At 45.7% G+C, this 9797-nt stretch overlaps 1 protein-coding gene across 1 annotated transcript in view; it reads right to left on the bottom strand.

Moving 5' to 3' along the window:
• LOC102376655 (collagen alpha-6(VI) chain-like) overlaps positions 1–9797 on the bottom strand; it is a 101572-nt gene that overhangs the window by 71779 nt on the left and 19996 nt on the right. Inside the window, exons 7-8 of the mRNA XM_006036285.3 lie at positions 2474–3049; positions 722–1279 (exon numbers count right to left, since the gene is read on the bottom strand). Of these exons, the coding sequence (XP_006036347.2) occupies positions 722–1279; positions 2474–3049 (1134 nt within the window). The remainder of the gene's footprint in view (positions 1–721; positions 1280–2473; positions 3050–9797) is intronic.

Below are 9797 nucleotides of genomic sequence, written 5' to 3'. Positions count from 1 at the left end.
CTGCCTATGCAGGGGGTCAGACTCGATGATCTATTGAGGTCCCTTCCGGCCCTAACATCTATGAATCTATGCAGCTCTTTCCAAGCCCAGTGCCTTGATTTCCCAATTGAGGCATGGGGCTGGGACCTGCCCCTGCTCCACAATGGCGGGGTGGGGCTGGGGAGCTTGTTCCATACTCAGCTCCATGAAAATAGGGCTTTTTCTATTCTCACAATAAAAAAACCCCACAGATTAAAGTTGAGCTTGAAGGAAAAAAGTCAGAATTGAAATTTCAGTTGTCTGCTTTCTTCAATGTAGCTGGATTCAGACTTTGAGATGAGGCCCTTCTCAAGTATTTACTTAACACACCTATTTTTGCTTATGTGAATTAGAAAAATGTTTCTATTCTGTGTTCTAAAGCAGCGGTTCCCAAACTCTGACAGACTGCGAACCACCGATTTAAACTGATACAACCTTAAGCACCACCAGCAAATTTTTCAGTTCAACCTTAAGTACCACCACCCATTTTTTGTCATATAAAGTAATTATAATAAATCTGTTAACATATACCACTGACAGGTTGTCTGCATACCACTAGTGATATGCGTACCGCAGATTGGAAACTGCTGTTCTAGGGCATCCTACAAAGTGTAGAGGATATCAATGCACATAGAGACACTCTATAATTGTGCACATAATTAACAGCTTGAGGCCTAAAAGTAGTTTTTTCAGGAATACTTGCCTGCAGGTTGGTTACAAATATCATCCGCTAGTCTTTTTTTAATGGTCTTCAAGTCACTGAAATCATCAACTGCGTATTTTCTGTCTGAAGTGCCAACTATCTGATTAAGTTGTGCACGACCTTTTCCCACTCCTACAGCATATATCTCAATGCCTTTCCTCCTCAGGTTTTTTGCTTCTCTAGAAACTCTATCGCATGATCGTCCACCAGTAAATACCAGTAAAACCTGCTGGATATTTTGATTTATTCTGCTGCCTTTTCCTGGCCTGAAGTAGCGCTCCACTTTCCCAAGTGCAGCACCGATATATCTTCGACGTCCTTTCATTTGTTGAATGCCTTCAATTTTTTCTTTTAGTTCTTCTTTGTTTAAAAAAACATTCAGGCTGAACTCTTCTTGGAATCTTTTACCATACTGGGCGATGCCAATTCGGACATTGTGAGTAACATCGAATCCAGTAAGTATATTTAGCAAGAAATCCTTTGTAACCACAAAGTCTTTTTCAGCGACACCTTTAGAACCATCCATCAAGAAAACAATGTCTACTGGATTTTCACATTCTGCAGAAGATAGAGGAAAATTAAGTTATTACTTAAAGATGCCCATTTCTGCTCCTATTAACTTCCATGCACGGTCAGGCCTGCAGGGTCAGGCCTATGGTGCCCAAAGCTGAGACACAAAAACCAAGTTTAAAACAAAAGCCAATTTTAAATAAATAAAGACAAAATAATCTAAGCACAGAAGGGGCTACAGTTACTAAATCATGAATTTGCTTCGGGGATTTTGTATACATCTCATTGGTTAATTTCTAATTTTTTTTTTATATAAAAGGCTATTTGAATTATTGTTTCTCTCCTCTTACTACAAGTTGTTTCTAGATTCCTGTCTAGCTATCTTATCACCTAAACTGCAAATGCCTAAACTCTCTGCATGTTCAACACATCTAGATCACGCTGCCCCCCGCCCCCCACAACTTGGCACCCGTGCAGCAGCTGCCCCACGGTGTCGGTTCAGTGCAGCTCAGCAGGGCATCGCACTCTGTCTGGGAGCTGGGGTAGCTCCACGTGTCAGCAGGAGCCTGGCACTGCTCAGCCCCAGTGGCCCCAGGTGCACCTTTGCCAGGTGCCAAGCGGGGGAATGATCCCCACTGCCACCACTACCCCATGCTGCACAGGGGGGCTCTACCACGAGCCCTGCTGCAGCTGGTGAGTGCAGGGCTTTTTTTTTTTTTTTTTTTAGTGCTGGGACTAGGATGGGGCTGGGCGGGAGATGGAGCTGGGCAGGGAAGGCATGGGGTCTTCTCCCGTGGCTCCCCCTGCCAGGGGAGAGGCAGGCACAGCCAGAGGAACCACGGGAGAACCTGCAGCTATGCCTAACTCTCCCCAGCCAATCTGAATGACCAAATCTCTCTGAATCAGTGCCAAATCTTCAGAAGCCAATTTGGCCCAATCAGTTCAGGACAGTGATATAAATTTCATCACTGTCCTCTTAATTGGCTGAATCCTAATTCAAATCGAATACTTCTCTATTCACAAAGGCCTAATAACCAAGAGATTATTGAGTATGCAATCATATTCCTTATTGTTTAAAATATTTTTAATAACTTCTGGAGAACTGTGAGCTAGCTGTAGTGGTAGAAGTTCTATATACATAATTAACAAGTTTACAGATGAATGTCTCAATCTCTCAATATTCATTTTTAAAAATAAAGTTATGAAAAAATTATAAATGGAATAGAATGGTCAAATATTTACTTGATTGTGAAACCTGGCATATATCATCTGTTACATTTATGGAGAGGCTTTTGAGTCCTTCAAATGTATTAACATAGAAACTTTTGTCTTCTGCTCCTGCCATCATCAATAGTTCCTCACGGTTTGCTCTTTGTATCCCAACTGCATAGATAAGAATTCCTTTGTCTCTTAACCTTTTGGCTGTGTCCTTAAGTTTGTCTTTATCATGTGATTCACCATCAGTGATCACTATAAGAACCTGTGGAACTCCATTTTTTATGCGGCTGCCATGTCTCTCAGTGAATAGAGTTTCTGAATGGCTAAGTGCTGCAGCTGTGTAAGTATTTAATCCTATCGATTTGTCTGCCTGGATGGCCTCAACAATCTCAGATTTTGTACTAAATTTATTAAGGTGGAAAAACGTTTCTGGTGTGGTAGAATATTTTACAGCTCCAAACTGAACTCTGTCTGGGCCAACATCAGATTTTTTCACCACGGTGATCATGAAGTCTTTCATGGTTTGGTATTCTGAGTCACTTATGCTTCCAGAACCATCAATCACAAACACAACATCTAGATGTTCTATCCTTCTGCACACTGTAAAGGAACAAAAAAGAACACATCAGTATTGCATACCATTAGATGAAAACAAAACATTCAACCACACGACTTGGTGTGATCAATAACCTTTCTGGATCTACAGCACCAACTTTCCATGGAGGGTCAATGTTAAAGGCTGACCCAAACTTAGACAGCTCATCCCACTAGCATGGCTAAGGCACAACAATTTTTATGCCCAACACAAGGCATGTGATGCAATTAGCACATCCAGTCACATTTGACTCCATAGTCATAGTGAACACAAATCCATCTATGGTTGGGTTGACTCTGACTGGGCCTCAGGATACATCTGGAGCGAGGGTCAGGCTTAAGCCTTTTATTGCTTTATTCAATGGTTCCCAAACACAGTGATAAGACATCATATAGAATGTTGTTAGCAATTTGCTACTTGAGATGAGCCCAAGTTCGCTGCTATTTGCACCTGTGTAACCCTTCCTTGAAATGGAAGGATTTCCATATACTTAACTGATAAATCTCAGAAAAAAATATCCTAAAATCCAGGTACTTTAGACCAAGCTACTGAACCTTTATTATGTGTCTTTTTTTGTTTGCAAAATGGACTTGTTCTGTATTCAAGAATTCTTTGCTGTTAGCCAAGGGAACAGCTCCTTCTTTTGCCCCATGTTTTAGTGAACTAAAAGATCTGAACCGGATGCCACCTAAAGCCCATTAATACTACTGCTAAAAATCAATGAAAATGAATAGCTTAGTAAAGTGGATCAAGTTATCACCTAAAGAAAGTACCCAGTGGGCACATAGATTCATAGAGTTGGAAGGGACCTCAGTGGGCCATCTAGTCCAACCCTCTGCCCCTGGCAGGCAAGAAAAGAGTCACCAACCCTGGGGTCAAGTGATCCCAGCCAGGTGCCTGTCCAGTTTCCTCTTGAAGACCCCCAAGGATGGGGTAAGCACCACCTCCGTTGGGAGCCCATTCCAGATTCTGGCAACCCTGACCGTAAAGAACTTTCTCCTCATGTCCAGCCTGAATCTTCTCTCTAGTAGCTTATGGCCATTTTTCCTTGTCGTTCTAGGCGGTTCCCTGGTGAACAGATCGTTGCCTACTTCATGTTGCTCTCTCCGTATGAATTTGTACGCCGCCACAAGATCCCATCTCAGCCTTCTCTTGGAGAGGCTGAAGAGGTTAAGGTCCCTTAGCCTTTCCTTGTAGGGCTGTCCCTGCAGACCTCTAATCAGGTGAGTGGCTCTTCTTAGGACCCTCTCCAGGTTGTCTGCATCCCGCTTGAACTGCGGCATCCAGAACTGGACACAGTAATCCAGCTGCAGTCTGACCAGTGCTGCATAGAGGGGGAGAATCATAGATTTCATAGACATTAGGGCTGGAAGGGACCTCGGGAGAGCATTGAGTCCAGCCCCCTGCCCCAAGGGCAGGAAGTCAGTCGGGGTCAAAGGATCCCAGCAAGATAAGCATCCAAACGCTTTTTAAAGGAGTCCAGAGTAGGTGCTTGCACCACTTCTGGAGGGAGTCTATTCTAAGATACACTAAGAAGCGTGTTTTAGGCTAGTTTGCAGTGAGCCAAGTTATGTGCATAAGTTGGCTGTGACAACATCATGAGAACAAAGATAAAATTTTCAAATACATATAACTCAGAATCACAGAAAATTAGGGTTGGAAGGGGCCTTAGGAGGTCATCTAGTCCAACCCCCTGCTCAAACCAGGACCATCCTCAACTAGATCATTCTAGCCAGGGCTCTGTCAATCCAGGCCTTAAAAACCTCCTAGGATGGAGATTCCACCACCCTCTCTAGGTAACCTGTTCCAATGTTTCTCCACCCTACTCATGGGAACGTTTTTCTTAATATCCAACTTAAACCTTGCTTGCTGGAACTTGAGACTATTGCTCCTTGTTCTGTCATATGCCACCACTAAGAACAGTCTAGCTCTATCCTCTTTGGAATCATCCTTTAGCTAACGAAAGGCTAATATCAAATCCCCTCTCAGTCTTCTCTTCTGCAGACTAAATAAACCCAGTTCCCTCAGCCTCTCCTCAGAAGTCATGTGCCCCAGCCCCATCACCATTTTCACTGCTTTCCGCTGGACTCTCTCCAACTTGTCTACATCCTTTCTACAGTGCGGGGCCCAGAACTGGGCACAGTGCTCCAGATGTGGCCTCACCAGTGCAGAAGGAATGAAATAATTACTTCCCTTGATCTGCTGGCAATGCTCCCACTAATGCAGCCCAGTATGCTGTTAGCTTTCTTGGCAACAAGGGCACACTACTGACTCATTTTTAATGAGTCCTAATTTTTAACTAATTTTTTTAAGCAACTTAGGTACAAAGGCACTTAAGTTCCTTAGCTGTATTTCTAGAGATGCCGTGGTGTATTCTTTTCCCTGCTATGCTTTACTCTTCTGTTGTGGTCTGGATTTTTTTGAAGTCAAGATATATGACATCAATCTCCTCTCCCTTGTCCAGGTGATAGGTCACCTGGTTGTAAAAGGAAATAAGATTGGTCAAGCAAGACCTACCCACAACAAACCCGTGCTGGCTATCCCTCAGAATGTTGTAGTTATCCAGTCTGTTAAGAATGGCATCTTTAATAATCTTTTCTAAGACCTTCCCCGGCATAAAGGTCAGGCTGATGGGCCTGTAGTTTGCCAGATCCACTTTCCTCCCTTTCTTGAAGACAGGCACCACATTGGCCTTCTTCCAATCTTCAGGTATTTTACCAGAGTGCCAGGAGTTCTTGAAGATCCATAACAGGGGCTGGGCTATGATGCTCACCAGCTCCTTGAGTACCCTGGGGTGTAGATGGTCAGGGCCAGCTGACTTGAGGTGTTCAGCCTCTCAAGGTGTTCCTTCATGAGGCCAGCATTGATGGAGGGCAGGGAGTCTCCATCACCCAGGCCTCCCAGTCCCATAATGGGCAGGGGCATCCCATGGGACTCATGAAAGACCAATGCAAAGTACCCATTTAATAGGATGGCTTTTTCCTGGGCATCGGTTGTCAGTTGTCCCATCTGGTTTAGCAGGGGTCCAATGTTGCCCTTGCTTTTCCTCCAGCTCCCCACATATCTAAAAAAGGACTTATTGTCCTTGATACTTGTAGCTAGTTGGAATTCTGTCGTAGCCTTGGCTTTCCTGGTTCACTCCCTGCAGGTCCAGACCAGTGCAGAATATTCCTCCTTGGAGATGGATCCCATCCTCCATCCTTTGTAGGCCTTTCTTCTTAGCCACAGGAGGTCTGCTAATTCCCTGGAGAGCCAAGGGGCTGCTGTGCCCTTTTGCTGCCTTTCCTCTGAGATGGAATAGCATTAGTTTGTGCATCGAGGATTGTTCCCTTGAGGAGCAACCACTCTTCCTGAACTCCCCTCCCCTTGGGGTTGTGGTCCCTTAGGGCCTCACTGACAAGCCTCCTGAGCTTGTCAAAAGTCAGCTTTCCTGAAGTCAAGGACTTCTGTATTGCTGACTGACTTGCCAGCTTCACAGCAGATGGTGAAGGTGATCAGCTCGTGGTCACTGTCACCCAGCTTCCCATTGATCATTAGGTCACTGATTAGGTTGTCCCCAGTTGCCAGTACCAGGTCGAGCAGCACTTTACCTCTCATTGGCCTGTAGACCTCTTGTGTCACATAGAGGTCATCCATGCATCAGAGGAAGCTTTTCAACCACTCAGATTTAGCTAAGCGCTCTTCCCACGAGATGTCTGGGTAGTTGAAGTCTCCCATGACAACCATGGACCTGGAGCATGTGGCCTCAGCCAGTTCCCTAGCGAACTCCTGCTCAAACTCTTGACTTTGGGTGGGAGGTCTGTAGTAGGCTCCCTCCATCGTGTCCCCTGTGCCATGTTCCCCACAGATTTTAACCCAGAGGGTCTCCAGCCGTCCACCCTGGTTGCCAATATCAGCTTGCAGGAACAGGAATGCGTAGCTCTCCTTGAAATAGAGAGCTACACCCCCGCCCCTTTTGTCTGCTCAATCTCTCCTGTACAGGGTATAGCTGTTTATACCTGTGGTCCAGTCATGGGTGGAGTCCCACCAGGTCTCCATTATCCCTATGACATCATAATTATTTGCGTTAAGCAGGAATAGAAGTTCCTCCTATTTATTCCCCAAGCTCCTGGCATTCTTGTACAGGCAGACAAGCGTCCTCTTGCCTGGACCTGTTTGTGAAGCACCTACGGATGCACAACAAGGTGCGATTGGCTCTGCCAACTGCTTCATCACATTGGCGACTCATGTTCATCCTAGAGTCAACAGTGACTCCAAGATCTTTTTCTGCCTCAGTGGAGCTGAGACGGTCACCCCCCAGCCTGTAGGTATGATGGCAGTTCTTCCTCCCTAGATGCAGCACCTTGCACTTGTCCTTATTGAATTCCATCCTGTTGCTCTCTGCCCACTTCCCCAGCCTGTCTAGGTCAGCCTGGATCTGGTTCCACCTCTCCAGGGTGTTAGCTGCACCCCATAATTTTGTGTCATCCGCAAATTTGGACAGGGTGCTTCCCACCCCCTCATCCAGATCACTAATGAAGATGTTGAACAGCACCAGCCCCAGATCTGAGCCCTGAGGGACTCCACTGCACACACATCTCTAGGTTGACACTGACCCATCCACCACCACCTCTGAGTGTGATCCTTGAGCCAATTTGCTACCCATTCTACTGTGTAATCATCCAAGGCAAATCCCCTCAGTTTATTTATAAGGATGGTATGGGATACCTTGTCAAAGGCCTTCTTGAAGTCCAGATAGATAACATCTACCTCAACTCCTGCATCTAAACAATTGGTGGCCTTGTCATAAAAGGAAACTAGGTTAGTCGGGCAGGACCTGCTTGCTAAAAACCCATGTTGGTTACCCATCTGCATCACATTAGCCAGCAGGCTCACACAGGTGTGCTCCTTGATAATTTTTTCTAGGATTTTTCCCAGGGATAGAGGTAAGGAGGACTGAGTTCCCCGGGTCCTCCTTCCTCCCCTTCTTAAAAATTGGGACAACGTTAGCCCTCTTCCAATCCTCCGGAACCTGACCCAAGCACCATGAGCGTTCATATATCCTTGCCAGTGGATCAGCTATGACCCCCACTAATTCCTTCAGTACCCATGGATGGAGTCCCTCCAGTCCTGGCGATTTGAATACGTCCAGTCCCTCAAAGTGTCTTTTCACCATGTTGGCACTGATCGTTGGTCAGCTGATGTTGCCTTTGTTGGTGCCCATGATGTATGTTTAGGGTGCGACAAAGGCAAAAAACTCATTGAAGAACTCTGTCTTGTCCCTGCCATCTGTCACTAAGCCCCCCTGGCCCATCCTGTATGGGTCCTATGCTACCCCACACCCTCTTTTTGCTCCCAACATACCTAAAGATTTTTTATTGTGCTTAACCCCTGATGCTAGCCTGAGTTCTAGAGTTGCCTTGGCCTTCCTGACCGACTCCCTGAAGGTGTAGGCCAAAGAAATATACTCCTTTTTGCTAGCTACTCCCTGCTTCCATTTCCTGTACACCTCTTTTTTTGCACTTAAGGTACTTTGGATGCCCCTGGTTAGCCAAAGGGGCTTCCTGCCCCCCTTCCTCTGCCATGGCATTGACTTACTCTGAGCCCAAAGAATGGTTTCCTTGAGGAATGTCCACCCATCCTGGACCCTCAACGCATCTAAGTTCTTAGTTCCTAGCACCCTGCTAACCAATCCCCTGAGTCTATTAAAGTCAGCTTTTTTAAAAGTTCAGCACCCATGCCCTGCTGGGTATAATGCCTGCCCTTCGCTGGATAGTGAATTTAATCATTTGGTCATCGCTGTCCCCTAAGTTGCCTTGAATCCGCAGGTTATCCCCTGTGGCCAACACCAAGTCAAGCAAGGCATTGCCCCTGGTGGGACACCTTACCTCCTGTGTTAGGTGGAGGTCCTGAATACAGGTTAAGAACCTGCAAAAGCAGTTAGATCTAGCTGACTGCTCCTCCCAGCATATGTCTGGGTAGTTAAGGTCCCCCATGACAACCATATCTCTAGACCTCAGAGCCTCTTCAAGCTGCTTGGAAAATTCCTGGTCTAGCTCATCGTCCTGGTGCAGAAGCCTATAGTAGACCCCCACCACCAGATCCCTTTCACCCCGAGCCCCTTGGATCCTAACCCACAGAGTCTCTGCTTGACCACCCTCTAACCCTAATTTGGTTAGGGAAGATGTGTACTGTTCTTTGACATAGAGAGCAACTCCCCCACCTTTTTTCCCTACTCTCTCTCTTCTATACAACGTATAACCCTCTATTCCCACCACCCAGTCGTGAGAAGAGTCTACATGTGCTCATGTACATGTGCACAACATGTCGCTCATTGCTACATGTGCCCCCAACTGCACAGTTGTTATTATGCAGTCCTGGCAATGCAGAGATTATTTCTGACCCTGCTGCACAGTAGCAATGAGCAAGTGCAGGAGCGTTGGCCTTGCGGTTCATGCTCACTGATGCCACATCACTGTAGTGACAAGCTATGTTGCTGTAGTTCATTGCTACAGTAATGTAGCATCTCATGTAGTTTCATAGTAGTTTCATAATTTCATAGTAGTTAGGGGTCAGAAGGGACCTGAATAGATCATCTAGTCTAACCCATGGGTGTAGATGCACCAGCATGATTTACTATTCTTCCATGTTCACACAGTGATAGAAAATGAATCAACAACAAAAGTTTGCTTACTACATCCTGATAGTCTAATAAAAATAGCCTTGATCTCTGTCCACAAAGCCCTGAAATAGATTTAATGTGCCAGGGAAAGA

The sequence above is a fragment of the Alligator sinensis genome, unplaced genomic scaffold (assembly GCF_000455745.1).
Source record: "Alligator sinensis unplaced genomic scaffold, ASM45574v1 scaffold1159_1, whole genome shotgun sequence".
In the NCBI taxonomy this organism is placed as follows: domain Eukaryota; kingdom Metazoa; phylum Chordata; order Crocodylia; family Alligatoridae; genus Alligator; species Alligator sinensis.
The sequence above is the reverse complement of the archived record's forward strand: the minus strand, read 5'-3'. Positions and strand labels throughout refer to the sequence as shown.